The sequence below is a fragment of the Bombina bombina genome, chromosome 1 (assembly GCF_027579735.1).
Source record: "Bombina bombina isolate aBomBom1 chromosome 1, aBomBom1.pri, whole genome shotgun sequence".
NCBI lineage: Eukaryota > Metazoa > Chordata > Amphibia > Anura > Bombinatoridae > Bombina > Bombina bombina.
The window spans coordinates 272,645,984-272,664,980 of NC_069499.1; the positions used below are offsets into that span (position 1 = coordinate 272,645,984).

General features: G+C 38.0%; 1 protein-coding gene across 1 annotated transcript; it reads right to left on the reverse strand.

The window, feature by feature from the left end:
- Positions 1 to 2,255: 2,255 nt before the first annotated feature.
- On the reverse strand, positions 2,256 to 18,609 carry ERH (ERH mRNA splicing and mitosis factor). Its single transcript, XM_053689780.1, has 4 exons — positions 18,538 to 18,609; positions 17,839 to 17,926; positions 4,016 to 4,136; positions 2,256 to 2,603 (listed from the first exon to the last, which is right to left on the reverse strand). The coding sequence occupies exons 1-4, from the start codon at positions 18,538 to 18,540 to the stop codon at positions 2,501 to 2,503; spliced, it is 315 nt and encodes a 104-aa protein (XP_053545755.1). The 5' UTR covers positions 18,541 to 18,609; the 3' UTR covers positions 2,256 to 2,500.
- Positions 18,610 to 18,997: the final 388 nt, after the last annotated feature.

Here is an 18,997-nt window from a genome sequence, read left to right on the forward strand (position 1 = left end):
ATTAAGCACAGAGGGGTATGAGACACCAGCTTAAAAGAGAGTAAACCCTCTTTCCAATGTGGATTCTCTCATACCCCTGTCCTAAGGGAACTGGCATTACAACAGCAATATTCCACTAATGTATTGTACTGTATAGGGGCAGTAGATACAAAGGAGCCTATATCCTCTAAAGACACCTCATATGAAGAGAGGATATTAGCCATTTTTTTTTTAAATGAGGGATCACATGCACCTTTAAAGGGATAGTAAACTCACGTTCCCTTCATGATTCAGATAGAGCATGCATTTTAAGCAGCTTTCTAATTTACTCCTATTATCAATTTCTTCGTTCGCTTACTATCTTTATTTGAAAAAGCAGGAATCTAAGCTAAGGAGCCAGCCCATTTTTGGTTATGATCCCTGGATAGCACTTGCTGATTGGTGGCTACATTTAGCCACCAGCCAGCAAGAAGAACCCCGGTGCAGAAACAAAAATGGGCTGACTCCTAAGCTTATATTCTTATTTTTCAAATAAAGAAAGCAAAAAAATTAGGAAGTTGCTTAAAATGGACAGCTCTATTTGAATCATGAAAGAAATTGAGCTTACTATCCCTTTAAGTAGCAGATGATTGCCGTATTAAAGGGACACTGAACCCAATATTTTTCTTTTGTGATTCAGATAGAGCATGCAATTTTAAGCAACTTTCCAATTTTACTCCTATTATCAATTTCTTTGTTCTCTTGCTTTCTTTATTTGAAAAAGGCATCTAAGCTATTTTTTGGTTCAGACCATGGAAAGCACTTGTTTATTGGTGGATGAATTTATCCACCAATCAGCAAGAACAACTTAGTGTGTTCACCAAAAATGGGCAGGCGAGAATGAAGAACATTTGGTAATAGGAGTAAATTAGAAAGATGCTTAAAATTGCATTCGCTATCTGAATCACAATATTTTTTTGGGTTCAGTGTTCCTTTAATAGCGATCATCTGTCAACGTGGTGCCTCTTACAGCTCTCTGGGGTTTAAAAATGGAACTTAGCACAACAGAAGCACTAAAGAGAGTCAAATGACCCCGACAGAAGAGGCCACTCTTTCAAAGGAGGGACACATGCCCAAGTGGCTAACCACTAATCCCTGTGGCACAGGGGCGTGAAGAAACTGTATGTTGGTCCTCACAATAGACAAACATTTGAAAGCAGCAACCATCTTCCAAGTAAGTGGCCCTGTGTTACATACAGCTACTGGCTGACAATGTCAAAAATACATACTAACTTTTTTTTTTTTAAATGTATTCATAATATATATATATATATATATATATATATATATATAAAATATGTTTAATATCGGTCCCTACCACTCCTTCCTCCACCCCCCTCCAGTTCCGGGTTCAGTCAGAGTCGTAGAGAGTGGTCCCCCACCTGCTCTCTACATAGGCATCCAGGCGCATAAGGGGCCAAATAATAAACGCATGAGAAGAGCATCAACGGGGCATTTGCGCTTTTGAGTTGGACGCCTATCGGCTGGAAAAAAAATCAATTGGCTGTTTGAAGAAACGTCAGAAAAAAAAAAAAAGACAATTGGGGCCAGAGCGGTAATAACAAATAAAGATTAAGTGATTGCTGTATTAATCAACAGATTGAAAGGTTTAATGATAGTTAAAAGCATATTAAGTTTATCATCACTTTAATCTTAATTGAACAATATAGGTACATCATAAATGTTGCTGTTTTAGAAATGTTAACTGATGCTAAGCGCAGGACAATAAAATGTAGGTTGGAAACAGGTATGTGCATTTGTGCACTTTGGTTGCTTATGAATGACGACTGCATGCGGCTCTTCTCTGAACCGGATTGAACCTCGCGAAAGTGCAACACACGGAGATCTGGATATGCACAGAAAAGAGCGGAATGCGGCTTGCAGCTGCTTCTTCTGCATTCACAAGCCAAAATGGCTGTCATATTTGTGTGTCTGACGAAAGGGGTAAAACGCTGAAACGTTACATAATAAAAGGTGACGATTGTGGAAGTTCCTGAAGAGTGCATCCTTTGGCCTGGCTGAGACAGATGTGTGTGTGTGTTGTGTAAATGCAATGAGGGACAAACCACTAAAACCAATTGTAGGACAGGGGACAGATGGTGAAATGTGTCAGTAACAAAAAAGGTAAAAAGTAAATATAAACGGTCAGATCTCTTCATAAATATGTGAAACCAAAAGGGAATAAAAAAAACACTACTATGCCCAAACATCGCCTTGGAGAAACAGACAGCAGGAGAAACAGTTTCAACAACATGTTTATTATTTCTCTTTCCACTTAAATGCTAAAGCTTGTACATTTGACCCTGCCTTCAATAGACCATAAGGGGTCTGAAAGAAGTGGATGCTACCATTATATAGGAAAATATGGAAAACAAAATGTCTATTGGGCAAAATCACATTATTCCCTATAGCATTAATAAAAACAAAAACAAACACTATATTACAAACAAAATTCTGGCGTCCTGTACACAGGCTGCAGCAATTATTTTCCAGCTTGCTGGGCTTGCCGGCGCAGCAGCACATAGATCTTCTCTTTAATCCAGTCTTTGTTATAAGGCTGATACGTCTGTGTGTCTGCTCGGTATCTGGAAGTAAAGAGCACAAATATTCTGCATTCAAACTATACCATAATACAACATTCTAATAGAAAGATTGTGTGTAGCAAGTAAATCTGCAACCTCTTCAGAACAGGGTTCATCTCCCATGTATTCTTTAAGGGACAATAAAGTCATAATGAGACATTCATGATTGACAGATTATACAATTTTAATCAACTTTACAATTTACTGCTATTTAATTTGCTTCCTTCTCTTGTTATCCTTTGCTGAAAGGGTAATCTAGGAAAGTTTAGGAGTAGCAAGGAACCTAGGTTCTAGCTGTTGATTGGTGGCTGCATATACAGTTTATACCGATTGTCATTGGCTCACCCATGTGTGCTCCTTCAACAAATGATACCAAGAGAATGAAGCAAGTGTGAAAATGGAAAGTTGTTTAAAATTGTATGTTCTACCTAAACCATGAAAGAAACTTTTGGGTTTAATGTCCCTTTAAAGGTTTTCTGCTTTAGCCAGTAAACACCTTGTAATTATAAAAAAAATAAATCTGTTGTGTTCCAATAGACTAACAAATTGACAGTAAACTAGTTTAGAACAGGTTTACACTAAGTTTTCTGCAAATGATTTTCAAAGGCCGAACTCCATGCCCTACTTTACATATGTGAAGGAGCAAATCTGGATATGAGTGTTGAGATGACAGAGCTAAGCAGAAAATATATGGTTAGGCTTGTTTAGACGACCATGCGCACTCAAGTTTTCAGGACTGGAAAAAGAAAATCACATATTTCAAACAAATTACAGGAAAAGGGGTGCAAAATAATAAAAGTATATAGCAAAGGGTTTTTTTTTTTACTGTGCATAATATTATTCTTCCCCTTTGTTCAGATCCACAGTATGGACAGTGATTGTGTTTATATTATCAGCCTATATGTAACTATACCAATTTTCAGTATTTTTTAAAAACCTGTGCCACATTTTTTGTTAGTCATTAAAACCAAAATTTCTTTCACAATTTCAGAACATATGATTTTAAACAACTTTCCTTTTTACTACCAATATATAATTTGCTTTGATCACTTGGTATCCTTTGTTGAAAGGCATACCTATGGTAGGCTAAGGAGCACCAATGCACTACTGGGAGCTAGCTGCTGATTGGTGGCTGCATATATATGCCTCTTCTCATTGTGATGTGTTCGGTTAGCTACCAGTACTACACTGCTGCTCATTCAACAAATGATAGCAAGATAAGCAAAATTAGATAAAAGAAGCAAACTAGAAAGTTTAGAATTGTTTGCTCCAGCTAAATCATGAAAGAAAAAGTTGGTGTTTATGTCCCTTTTAAACATGCAATCTAGCCTTGACTTCCAAACACTTATCCATCAGTTTTCAAGAAGAGAGACTTGCAGTAAGCATCTTAGCATGTCACATAAAGGAGCACTTACACAAGGCAGCTGAGATCTGCTAGATCATCAATGAAGTCAAACAGTTGGCTAATATCATATGTGATGGATGGGCTGTTAGGGTTCATCCTCTTCAGATGCTCCTCATACATCTTACAGACTCCTACGTAAAGCAAGGCATACAGAAAAGGACAATGAGCATACAACACAATTCTTATCCGAATCCTGGAAAAGCTCAACGTCCCTGAGCTAGAATTACCAACAGTATATACTTAGTAATTCAAGCTTCTGAGTATTCATTGCCAGACCACCCTCACATGACCACTTAATAAAATGTAATGTTCTGTTTAAAGAGTCACACTCTTCCTGAAGACAAAATGTCATTTTAAATTGTTTCATAACAGCTTGTGAGATAAGTATGGACTAAGATATTGTTAAGAAAACGGTCTGGGACTGAAATTGTAGTTATCACAGCTGACTACCAGTTAGTGCTAGTTATAGATATAAGTTTAATAAAACTCTAGCAGTTAGTCCAAAAAGATATAGCATATTCTAACTCATATTTATATCACATCTGCATATAAAATGTGTGTATTTAGATCATTTATATAACTATTCCTATCAAACACATACATATGCAATAGGAAGAAATCAAAAGGTTGTTTCTAGATGCAACGGTCTACCTACATGTTTTGAACCTTGAGCACTGCCTACAGAAAATGACTCAATTAACCCAAGAAAAGACTTTGAAATTGCAATGTTACAATTACATAGAATGGCTTAATGATGTATTAATGCACAAATTATGTACAGGCAGAGAGAGTGGTTATTCTAGTGTATGATTGGAATAAATGCTTTATAAATAGCTGATTTCTGCATCTTACAAGTCAGGGATTACAAAAATAAAATACTAGCCAAGAAAGAAAATACACTAGTCCACTCAGTAAGATTATTTTTTTTTATGTATCTGATGCAACTTCCATTCCTGTATGTATGAAACATGTATACATATATTTGTGTTAGAAGATATGTTTTGTAAAAAGGAAAAAGCTGTGGCTCTGAGTGAACCCGATAACCTGCTGATAATTTAAGGAAACTTGCAGCATACTAGCACATATTCACTATATTCTGGTGTCCTACATTGCAAAGACTAAAATAATATTAAGATTGCTGAACTTATGATCTCATAGCCTGGACCCGGATCGTGAAATCATTGGAAAGCAGCCTAGCAATTTTTTTAACACCCCCCCACCACAGTAACTCGGGTTTCACGGTTACATTGGGACTGCTGTCCTTGCTGGAGCTTCACACTGACTAATCCTGTTAGGATGGCAGCTTTTACTAAACTATATCAACCAATGACACTTCAGTAACAGCCTTCTGCACAAGTTCTACTATCAAGAACCACAGCAGCGACAGGGCCCTGGAGCCCCAGAAGATGTATTCCTCATGATTGAAAAAATGTTCGACTTGAAGCTGCAAGGGTCAACATGGAAGGAAGGATCAGATAGAAAGTCCTGAGACATTTAACCCTTTCGTGACAGGGTTAAAGTGCCTACATCGGAACAACTGTTCCGATGTAGACAAATTGAAACTACGTGATCGTGCATACGATCACGAGATTTCAATTATTGGATCGCATCTGGGGGGCGTCCCTACAATCCTAGGAACGCCCTCCAGACCGCGGTTAAATCCTTGAAGCACAGAAGGCTTTAGGACAGCCGTTAGTTATGACGTTCTATTCCGTCATAACGGCTTTAAAGCCCAGTCTAATTATGACGGAATAGAACGGCATAACGGCTTTAGAAGGTTAATAAGGAAATGGCTGTGGCTGGCAATGCTTATCTTGCGGACAATGCGGCAAGTACGTCTGATGTAACAGAAAACTGTTGCAACAGGAGCTCAGAGAACAAAGCTATTATTGCTCAATACACAATTGACAGTGACCTGCACAATTCTGTTGACCTGCAGGACAGTTATTTCCAGCTGATGGGGAAGCTCCAACATGAACAGTGCAAACAATACATAACTTTACTAGCTTCTTCATGCGGACTACCTCGGGTCTAATGATTGTTAAAGTGATGGTAAACCCAAATGTATTTAAAAAAAAAACAAAAAAAAAAAACACGTTAGGATTTACCATCACTAAAAATAAACATTAGTTTGTCATCACATACTAAAAAAATGCTGCTAAAAACTCATCCTGTTCAGTAAGTATATCGCTAACCCAGCGCCTTCGACCGACCAAGGCACATAGCTCTTCTTCAATGAGATGACGTTTCCCCTTTTACACCAATTGCCATGCGTGTTAACTAACATATTAGCACAGTGGTGGCGAAGAGTGATCTGCTGTGGGCAGTTGGAGGCGCCGATTTACTGATATAATTGCGGCACATACAGGGCAACTTTAACAGCGTTTGTTTTTTTAGTAAAATCACTGAAACTAATGTTTATTTTTAGTGATGGTAAATCCTGGTGTTTGTTATACGCTTGGAGTTACCATCACTTTAAAAATCAACTTGAGGGAAAAAAATAAAAATAAAATCACTCTCTGGGATTACCTGGGGTTCCTTAGCCTGCTAAGTATTACTGCTCACAAAAATAAGTTTGGACTTGCAAATCATATTAGCTCTATAAAACCGGAATAGGTAAAATCCTTTTATATCCTGGAAGTCCCGATTTATACAAGGGGGTTGCCTAAAATGTTAGTAGCGATGTCCTGGCTAAAATTTAGATTTTGCTCTGCTATATCATTAACATAACAATGTATGATGGCTAATTTGCCCAAGTCTCTGTCTAATTATGGTTCTGATGTTAGAGATCAGTCAGATGTTTATGCATATAATAAATGTCACTTAGATTCGTGTAATTTCTGCTTTTTTTTTTATTGTTCTATAAGGTCATAGCTTATTTTTATATCTGCAACCTCTTTGGCAATTTACTATGTATGTGGTAAAAATTTTATTTTGTCCTCCTGCAAATACTTGAATATTTCATGGATTTTCTAACCACAGATAGCAGTTAACCCATTCTAATTGTTTATACCTTTACATCAGGGAGCACTGAAATTTCATCTTACTTTGGGATTTTGCAATATTATACGTACGCTTTACTGTACTACCTGTAGGCATCATCACTTAGCTCTTGAGTACATATACTCAGTTTGGAGCTCAGTAAGAACAACAATTTATCTAAATGCAGGTTAAATTCTAATGCACTGGTTTTCAAACCTGCCCTCATACACCCCCTAACCAGACACATTTTTAGTATATCTGGAATGGAGCACAGGTGAAATCAGCCGATTAGTAAAAATGGTTATTTTACCTGCTCTCATCCAAGGTAATCCTGAGAACCTTGCCTGTTGGAGAGGCCCGAGGACAGGTTTAAAAACCATTATTCTAGTGCAATTGATGGTCCAGAAGTGGCCCAAAGACCTGCTTTAATCTCTCCACTATCTTTAGTTTATCGGTTTGCTATGGGTCCAAGAGTGACAATTTACATTCTAATTTTTAATATATATGCTTTTCTTATGCATTCCTCCACTGACTAGTTCTACAGCTCACCACTGGTGAAAGAACAGCCATTGTTTTCTAGGAGGGCAAAAAAAATGTATTATTTTGCAATTAGCTTTGCAGCATTAAAGTTTTTAGAGACCTCTAGGTCTGATAAGATATTAGGATGGTTGCCCTATATACAAAGTTGTAAATCCACCTGTGGAATACTGGCTCATGTGAGACTATATCACAGTAAAAGTTCCGTTTGGAGTTAGGTAGGTATAAAAAGTTCTGCCTAGAGTTGAAGTAAATGTTAAGGCTCCGTAATAGGAATAAATGGGTGTAAAAACACCGTATGGAGATATTTGTAATTCCGTTAGATGTAGCAAATCAAACAGGGGTAATTAGCAGTTTCTATGATGATCACAAAACGATTTCTCCTTTGCGGAATATAAGAATACCCTCTGACTACCACGCTGTTGGGCCACTACACCTCTATCGTGCCTACCTGCTCCTTCTCGAGCTGAATCCTCCGTTAAGGTCCGGCACAGGTGTCCAGCGCGGCTCACAACAGCTGGTGACGTCAGGAACGCTGGATGCGTGTCGAATATAGGTCCGGTCAGGAAAAGAAACTCTGCGCAGAGTAATAATTAGAACTGGGTCAAGTAGTCCCAACGAATCCTTTGCAATCCTTGCAGATAGTAATGTATTATCACTTTGTGATTAATCATCTAGGTCCATCAACGCGTTTCACCACATAACATGGCTTTATCAAGATGGTTTAAGCTGGTTCTGAGATCCTTTATAAACGTATAGTTCATCTGTGATTGGTCATGGTTTAATTAATGATTCCTTAAGGACATACCTTACTTAAGGTGGATTTACTTAAGGTGGATTACCTAAGTTCTTATTATCTGGAAAAACTTAATAGAACTGTACTTCGTACATTAAAACATAAAAAAAAAAAAACCCTCCCAGATATAGTATATTCTACTATCTATTTTATGATTTTTTATGATCCCTTACAGATTTTAGTTTTACTGTTACTGTTCTTTTAACACATATTGCAAATAGAAGAACACAGAGGCGCCACCATGGCCCAGTACCACCAAAACAAAGAAATAAATATATAGAAGGCACTATATATACTCACAAACGTCAAGCACCCAGGTAGTGCTAGTGGGGCAGGCTGAAACTTCACAGTAGTTCAGCTCACTGATATACCTCCAAATAGATCCAGTCGGTGTTCCTTGAGAGCCTAAGATCCTATGCCTAGAAAAGAGAGAGGCAAACCAACATGGCCTAGTATTGTTTGAGCCCAGGGAGAATATAGCCCTAATGGGTATACTCACAGGAAACAAAGCACCTCCAGGTGCAATATCAGCAAGCTGGAACCATAAGTCGCCCAGTAGACAAACCACAGCAAGTGATCCTCCGCTTCCAGTAGTATAACGGTGGATAGGAGAGGGGTGTATGAAACCCCACAACAGGTTATTAGGTCAAAATACCACACCAGCAAGTGTATATAAAAGTAAAAATCTTTAATAACACAGCGACGCGTTTCTCAGCCGCCTATGGGCTGTTTCATCAGGCTATAATAAAACATTAAAAAATACACTTGCTATATACTAAATTAAAAAACTAAAACATTATCTGATTGGACAATCAATTAAAAATCCAGCCAATGTGTGATCTTTCTCAATCAATTACTATGGTAACCATTTAGTTAGTATTCGGGTGGATAGGTGTGGCCAGGTGTGCACCTAATTAGCAAACTGACACGCCACCTAGCTTGCAACCCCTGTTGCTAATTGTTGCCATAGTGACCACCTAACAGTACAAACACAATATAAGTTTATCTAATAACAGTACATACACATTAAAAGTTTATCTCGTACACATAACACATTTACATTTGATTAGCACAAAGGAATAATGACAAGTACTCAGTAGTTCATTTGGTGCCCATCTCCAGAGTTGTACTTATGAGAGGTCAAAGCGCAACCGGAAGGTAGTCCGGAGCTCATATGTGATCTATAAGTGCCTTACCGGCCTGATATTAATAGTATCACCAGCCCCATATGAGAACCTTTGTTGGATTCAATATGTGAAAGCATATTGAATCTATGTATAGGAGTGGTCAATGTATAGTGGGCTGTGTGCAAACATAGAGCTGTCATTATGAAATTCTGCGTGTCTTAGCGTAAAAGCCTTCTTAACATGAATACCTTATTGTCAATGTAATTCTTTCATATCGATCTTTTGTGCCAAAAGGCATCTGTTTACCCAATTGCTAGATCCTACTCGATGTTTGTGGATGACCCCAGACGCCTTCGGATGCGTCTCACTCTCTAACTATGTGATGTTACTTTGTTTAAAAATATCGGAGCTATTCTCCAATCGTTCTGGTGGCTCTAAGGGGAGTGTACATCCGCTCCAATGAGAATGCTTGTTGTGGGCGGGATAAGCACCTGATCGAATCCTATTCCTTTTGAATTTAACATACATGTTAGCCCCAGAAATGGGAGCGCGAATGAGAGCACTCTTCATCACGCCCTTACGGCACACCTCCCATTTACTCTGCTACTATTGGTCTGAGGGCTTGTGAGGCATGTTTACCTACCCTATAGAGCCTTTGCAGTAAGCCAGGACAGTATTGGTCCTGACCTCGGTATAGGGTGCCTATATCGTGTTGAACGCACAGGGATATGTGTCTTGTAACTGAAATAAAAAATAAAGATAATAAAAAGTGAAAAATAATAAAATTTATTGCTAGCGGAACCCTGACATTTAGGACAATCTGTCATTGTATATTGTATCGTGCAAACGATCGGAGGGAGGGGGGGTGGGGGATATGACAAACAAGGGAACTATTTATTAATTGCCCAGAGATACATGATGCTGTTATATCTCGTTACAATGTACCATACTGGGCTGAACCCACTGTACTAATATAATAGTGATGGTGATAATATAGAAGGAAGTGATAATAAACCTATTTTATTTTGTGTACTTCTTATTGAGAACAAATAGTGAGTGGGATTCTAATGTGTAATAGATGTGCTAGTGACCCAGTGGTGTTTAACCAGTGTAAACTGATATTTTTATCTATATAATGTATATATATATATATACCTTGACTTAAATAAATTATAATAAGTGGACTGTGATAATCTAATATTGTAGGTAGTGCAGTGTCGGTCAGTCTAATGTAATACAGTAGTGGTGCTGTGCCAGTAAGTGACTTTTTAGTTAATATAGATTAGATGATGCCTCCAATGTTACCCATAGATAAATCACTATAAGCTATTAGTGGAAACATTATTATACAATACTTGTAATACGTGAGTATAAGTGGTGTGTCATTGTAACTAACAGTGTGTCTAGAAAATAGAATAATGGGTAAAAGATGGGATAGATTGTTTAACTGATGATGAAAACTCATATGGTGCTTGAGGTGGTCTAATCATATAAATGAATGAAAGAGTGTGTAAGTGTATAATATAATAAAATATGTTAGGGGTGTGAGAGTTCACTGACATCTATGTACAGGGAATTGACAATTTGTGAGTCAATATTTAGCTAGCCTTGGGTAATGGCAGCTATTACATTATCAAGCCTACAACCTATTGGTAACTAAAGAAACCGATCTCACAGTTCATCATTAGGGGAGAACACTAGTGGACAGGATGGAGGGGGAGAGGGAGAGTGGGGTATGATAACCCCATCCCCTAGCACCATAAATTGTTCGGTCATCAGAATGCCGCCATGTCAAGGTTCTCATTAAGACCATCTGGCTGTAGAGTTTGTAATTTTTTAATCCAGAAGGTCTCTCTTTTTCTGAGAGTAAGGAAGGAGTTAGGGAATGATCTAGAAATCGCCTCAATAGGTATGATGCTCATAGGGTTCTTTTGTTTTTTATGATACATTAGACAGTGTCTAGATACACTGTGGGACTTGGAATGCTTTTTGATATTATAGGCATGTTCCCCCCATCTTTTTTTGATTTTACGACAGGTACGTCCAACATATTGGACCCCACATTTACAATTCAGGAGGTATATGACGAAAGATGTTTCACATGTCAAAAGTCCTTTAATGTTAAATGACTCCCCCGTAGTGTGTGATGTAAAAGTAGTAGCCTTATGGGATATGAAGCTGCACATCCCACAGCGTTTCCTACAACATTTGGATATTCTGTTTTTAGGAGTGACAGAACTTCCGGGGATTACTCCCCCCCATGGGTTAGTGAGCCCACCGTTAGTGGAGGTGTGCTTGTCCCTGACAACCTTGCTAGGGGCTAGCACATTTTTTAGAGTAGGTGCTCTCCTAAACACCACTTTTGGCTTGGTTCCTATAATTTCCTTGAGCGTGGGGTCATTTCTAAGAAATGACCCCACGCTCAAGGAAATTATAGGAACCAAGCCAAAAGTGGTGTTTAGGAGAGCACCTACTCTAAAAAATGTGCTAGCCCCTAGCAAGGTTGTCAGGGACAAGCACACCTCCACTAACGGTGGGCTCACTAACCCATGGGGGGGAGTAATCCCCGGAAGTTCTGTCACTCCTAAAAACAGAATATCCAAATGTTGTAGGAAACGCTGTGGGATGTGCAGCTTCATATCCCATAAGGCTACTACTTTTACATCACACACTACGGGGGAGTCATTTAACATTAAAGGACTTTTGACATGTGAAACATCTTTCGTCATATACCTCCTGAATTGTAAATGTGGGGTCCAATATGTTGGACGTACCTGTCGTAAAATCAAAAAAAGATGGGGGGAACATGCCTATAATATCAAAAAGCATTCCAAGTCCCACAGTGTATCTAGACACTGTCTAATGTATCATAAAAAACAAAAGAACCCTATGAGCATCATACCTATTGAGGCGATTTCTAGATCATTCCCTAACTCCTTCCTTACTCTCAGAAAAAGAGAGACCTTCTGGATTAAAAAATTACAAACTCTACAGCCAGATGGTCTTAATGAGAACCTTGACATGGCGGCATTCTGATGACCGAACAATTTATGGTGCTAGGGGATGGGGTTATCATACCCCACTCTCCCTCTCCCCCTCCATCCTGTCCACTAGTGTTCTCCCCTAATGATGAACTGTGAGATCGGTTTCTTTAGTTACCAATAGGTTGTAGGCTTGATAATGTAATAGCTGCCATTACCCAAGGCTAGCTAAATATTGACTCACAAATTGTCAATTCCCTGTACATAGATGTCAGTGAACTCTCACACCCCTAACATATTTTATTATATTATACACTTACACACTCTTTCATTCATTTATATGATTAGACCACCTCAAGCACCATATGAGTTTTCATCATCAGTTAAACAATCTATCCCATCTTTTACCCATTATTCTATTTTCTAGACACACTGTTAGTTACAATGACACACCACTTATACTCACGTATTACAAGTATTGTATAATAATGTTTCCACTAATAGCTTATAGTGATTTATCTATGGGTAACATTGGAGGCATCATCTAATCTATATTAACTAAAAAGTCACTTACTGGCACAGCACCACTACTGTATTACATTAGACTGACCGACACTGCACTACCTACAATATTAGATTATCACAGTCCACTTATTATAATTTATTTAAGTCAAGGTATATATATATATACATTATATAGATAAAAATATCAGTTTACACTGGTTAAACACCACTGGGTCACTAGCACATCTATTACACATTAGAATCCCACTCACTATTTGTTCTCAATAAGAAGTACACAAAATAAAATAGGTTTATTATCACTTCCTTCTATATTATCACCATCACTATTATATTAGTACAGTGGGTTCAGCCCAGTATGGTACATTGTAACGAGATATAACAGCATCATGTATCTCTGGGCAATTAATAAATAGTTCCCTTGTTTGTCATATCCCCCACCCCCCCCTCCCTCCGATCGTTTGCACGATACAATATACAATGACAGATTGTCCTAAATGTCAGGGTTCCGCTAGCAATAAATTTTATTATTTTTCACTTTTTATTATCTTTATTTTTTATTTCAGTTACAAGACACATATCCCTGTGCGTTCAACACGATATAGGCACCCTATACCGAGGTCAGGACCAATACTGTCCTGGCTTACTGCAAAGGCTCTATAGGGTAGGTAAACATGCCTCACAAGCCCTCAGACCAATAGTAGCAGAGTAAATGGGAGGTGTGCCGTAAGGGCGTGATGAAGAGTGCTCTCATTCGCGCTCCCATTTCTGGGGCTAACATGTATGTTAAATTCAAAAGGAATAGGATTCGATCAGGTGCTTATCCCGCCCACAACAAGCATTCTCATTGGAGCGGATGTACACTCCCCTTAGAGCCACCAGAACGATTGGAGAATAGCTCCGATATTTTTAAACAAAGTAACATCACATAGTTAGAGAGTGAGACGCATCCGAAGGCGTCTGGGGTCATCCACAAACATCGAGTAGGATCTAGCAATTGGGTAAACAGATGCCTTTTGGCACAAAAGATCGATATGAAAGAATTACATTGACAATAAGGTATTCATGTTAAGAAGGCTTTTACGCTAAGACACGCAGAATTTCATAATGACAGCTCTATGTTTGCACACAGCCCACTATACATTGATCACCACTCCTATACATAGATTCAATATGCTTTCACATATTGAATCCAACAAAGGTTCTCATATGGGGCTGGTGATACTATTAATATCAGGCCGGTAAGGCACTTATAGATCACATATGAGCTCCGGACTACCTTCCGGTTGCGCTTTGACCTCTCATAAGTACAACTCTGGAGATGGGCACCAAATGAACTACTGAGTACTTGTCATTATTCCTTTGTGCTAATCAAATGTAAATGTGTTATGTGTACGAGATAAACTTTTAATGTGTATGTACTGTTATTAGATAAACTTATATTGTGTTTGTACTGTTAGGTGGTCACTATGGCAACAATTAGCAACAGGGGTTGCAAGCTAGGTGGCGTGTCAGTTTGCTAATTAGGTGCACACCTGGCCACACCTATCCACCCGAATACTAACTAAATGGTTACCATAGTAATTGATTGAGAAAGATCACACATTGGCTGGATTTTTAATTGATTGTCCAATCAGATAATGTTTTAGTTTTTTAATTTAGTATATAGCAAGTGTATTTTTTAATGTTTTATTATAGCCTGATGAAACAGCCCATAGGCGGCTGAGAAACGCGTCGCTGTGTTATTAAAGATTTTTACTTTTATATACACTTGCTGGTGTGGTATTTTGACCTAATAACCTGTTGTGGGGTTTCATACACCCCTCTCCTATCCACCGTTATACTACTGGAAGCGGAGGATCACTTGCCGTGGTTTGTCTACTGGGCGACTTATGGTTCCAGCTTGCTGATATTGCACCGGGAGGTGCTTTGTTTCCTGTGAGTATACCCATTAGGGCTATATTCTCCCTGGGCTCAAACAATACTAGGCCATGTTGGTTTGCCTCTCTCTTTTCTAGGCATAGGATCTTAGGCTCTCAAGGAACACCGACTGGATCTATTTGGAGGTATATCAGTGAGCTGAACTACTGTGAAGTTTCAGCCTGCCCCACTAGCACTACCTGGGTGCTTGACGTTTGTGAGTATATATAGTGCCTTCTATATATTTATTTCTTTGTTTTGGTGGTACTGGGCCATGGTGGCGCCTCTGTGTTCTTCTATTTGCAGTATCTAACCATCAGGACGACCATCCTTTGACAGAGTGCTGCCGCCAGATAGTGGGACTTGATTGATGAATGGACATTAACATACCTATACCTACTGTATAGTTCACTGTTCTGTTGTTTTATCCTGTTTTACTGTGTGTATTGTTTTATGTCTAGGTTCTAGACTATTTACCTATCTGATTTTTTGGCAACTGGGAGGCGCACCCTAAAGGGTGTGGTGTGCATTTGTGTATACCACTCCCCACATTATAACTTTTAACACATATGACATCTTAGTAAATTCAATTGAGATTCACGAGTATCACATAATATTAAGGAACCTTTGAACCAAATAGGTCATACATAAAGATATTCATGGGACCTTTTATTTCATAGGACCTACTATTAAGTATTGAAATCTAGGGTTAATAACGGTTTAACAACAATAAGGTTGTATAATTTTTAACTCTCACAAGCTTTAAGTTAATACTGATAGGAAAAATACAAGTTCTAATAAATATGGATGTAAGCTCGAATTACATTAGTCCCAAGTTTATATGTTTTATATAATATATGCATAAACGACTAGCCAATATTATGCATGCATTGGTAATATAAAAAAAAATTTATGAAATTTTTATGAAATTTTATAAAATTTTATATATATATATTTTTAAGATATTTTTAAGACTGTTTTAGGATTTCTTTAGGATTTTATTATAAATTGTACACATACAAAATTACTATTAGGTTTACATCACATTTACCCCATTCAAACATTTAGCTTTATTAATTATATATACATATAGATTGTACATATATTAATTGAGTAAAAAGAATGAATTCTTCGAAATACTTTTATACTAGAAGGAGTTGTTTATATATAATAGTTTTTCCAGATAAAATGTATCAAATGATAGAAGGAGATAGCTCTATATAATACAAAATAAGAACTTAGGTAATCCACCTTAAGTAAATCCACCTTTAAGTAAATCCACCTTAAGTAAGGTATGTCCTTAAGGAATCATTAATTAAACCATGACCAATCACAGATGAACTATACGTTTATAAAGGATCTCAGAACCAGCTTAAACCATCTTGATAAAGCCATGTTATGTGGTGAAACGCGTTGATGGACCTAGATGATTAATCACAAAGTGATAATACATTACTATCTGCAAGGATTGCAAAGGATTCGTTGGGACTACTTGACCCAGTTCTAATTATTACTCTGCGCAGAGTTTCTTTTCCTGACCGGACCTATATTCGACACGCATCCAGCGTTCCTGACGTCACCAGCTGTTGTGAGCCGCGCTGGACACCTGTGCCGGACCTTAACGGAAGGATTCAGCTCGAGAAGGAGCAGGTAGGCACGATAGAGGTGTAGTGGCCCAACAGCGTGGTAGTCAGGGTATTCTTATATTCCGCAAAGGAGACATCGTTTTGTGATCATCATAGAAACTGCTAATTACCCCTGTTTGATTTGCTACATCTAACGGAATTACAAATATCTCCATACGGTGTTTTTACACCCATTTATTCCTATTACGGAGCCTTAACATTTACTTCAACTCTAGGCAGAACTTTTTATACCTACCTAACTCCAAACGGAACTTTTACTGTGATATAGTCTCACATGAGCCAGTATTCCACAGGTGGATTTACAACTTTGTATATAGGGCAACCATCCTAATATCTTATCAGACCTAGAGGTCTCTACCAATATTCAACATCTTTTAGCTACTTTTAGTATAATTTACATAATTTTATTGTATATGACCGGTCATATTATTTTCGTGTTATTTTATATGTGATAAATAAATTTTATCTTGATATACTTATTGCTTTGATATTTTATTCATTTCAGTTGCTCTGATATTTATTTATTTATCCCAGTTGCTAAGATAATACACCTATATTATATTTGTATGTCAACACAAAGTGTTTTTATAATATATTATTTGTAGAATATTTCTTATCCCCGTAGCTGTTTAGCGCATACACACACTTCTCTCTTTTTTCTTTGCACTAGTTCCCTTACAATCTGCTTTATGGGAGCAGATTAGTGTGTATTGCAAGGGGCAGATTTGCGCACCATATACCCACCCCTTTTCATATTAAAGTTTTTAGAGCTCTGTTTAACAACAGAGCTTAATATGGCTCTCTTACTATCTTCTACCATGAAACGCTATGTATACTATAATTTTAGGTTGATACTCCCCTTAAGCTGCTATTATGCAGTTAAAAAGGCCCAAGGGTGTTCTTGTGTTTTTTAGGGAACTTTCTGTACTTCAATTATAAATTAAGAGATCACATAGTGCACAGATAAGCTGATTGTCAAATCTTGTCACTGTTTCTTATTACACAGTGTCCTCGTCAACTTTATGCTTAATCCTTACAGAGGTTAAACACATAGCAAAAGCATCACCGGTACCCAAACACATTTCAGCAACTAAGCAGGACATGATTAAACCATTTGCAAAGTGGATATTTAAACCAACCTAAACACTAAGTCCTACAGAGGAACTGCAATCTATTCTGGCTCCCTAATGGGACTTTTATTTTGTAGGGGTTAAACGCATAGCATGGAACATGAATGCAAAGAAAAATTTGAAATAGAGCATTTAGGTTTTATTTTTTAAAACTAAAATGCTCCTAATATCCAACTATTACATAATACTTACCTTCCATGCATTCATTCACAGATTCATAGTCTGCATAAGTTCTCCCTTCTGGCCTCTTGGTGGGCTGGACAAGCAAGATTGTGTGAGACTAAAAACAGATAATATGTATCAAATTAGTATAAATGGTGTGTAAAGCAATAGAGCTTAAACAATAAGTCTAATACATCATAAGCACGGGACAGTAAAACAGTGACGCAAAAAATAAATGGAGGACTCTGGAAGCCGAAAAGGGGATGGCGCAGCGACATAATTTATGGGACAGAGGCAATTAACAGATAAGCTGGAGCAGGCTTGATTTTCAGTCACTATAAAAATAACGTTTCTGGTAATGTCAGTGGCCTTCACCGGTCCGGCTCACTTGACCAAATACCGCTCAATGAATGATGCCTTTACAGGTTCAACCGGTTATGCGGAGCAATCGGTACCACTCCCTGTACCTAAATCTTACTACTAATACATACTACGCATGCTGTTCTCTAAAATTACTAGTTCCTTCGTCTACTATCTAACGTCAACCTGTTGATGTTCAGTGATATCCGCCGACCATAGCTAAGCTCATGCGCATTCTGTAAATTTACTCGTAGGACTTCCGCGCAAAATCCACAGGACGGTATCTTAGCACGGTTAAATCACTCACCGTGGTCATCGGTAACATTATAGCAACAGACTTTGCTCCAACATCGCATACCCCTCACTTACCATATTTAGATACTCCGCACACTACCGCCGAGAGACAACTGAAACTACACCGGAAGTACTCAGAAAAGCTTCCGGCGGAAATCACTTCTGTACTGTTTCCGGGAAAGCAGCGAGGCAGAAAAGTTAGGCCTCAATCTTAGGTTTTGGCATAAATCGGATCTGGTTTTAAATTAACTAATAACACAATACATACACGGACCATATTCAACGACATTTGAGACCCTGACAGGATACCATCTGTGCCAATGCAAACATATATGCATTACTGCCATAATCAAAGATGGCGACTATAGATTCTATTTCCGCCTTTAAAAAACTGCAGGCGAATTGTACGTATATAAACATTACACGTTCGCCATTTATATTGTAATTTGGTATCTAGGAGACAAAGCATAAACAAATTATGTGACTTTAGGAACTCGTATATAAAATGTATCAATAATATTTTCGTTCTCAACAC

Coding starts and splice junctions, on each gene's coding strand:
- ERH (XM_053689780.1), bottom strand. Junction 4,137..17,838: donor TGTGAATGAATGCATGGAAG/GTAAGTATTATG, acceptor TGCTTTACGTAG/GAGTCTGTAAGATGTATGAG. Junction 2,604..4,015: donor GCAGATCTCAGCTGCCTTGT/GTAAGTGCTCCT, acceptor CTTTACTTCCAG/ATACCGAGCAGACACACAGA.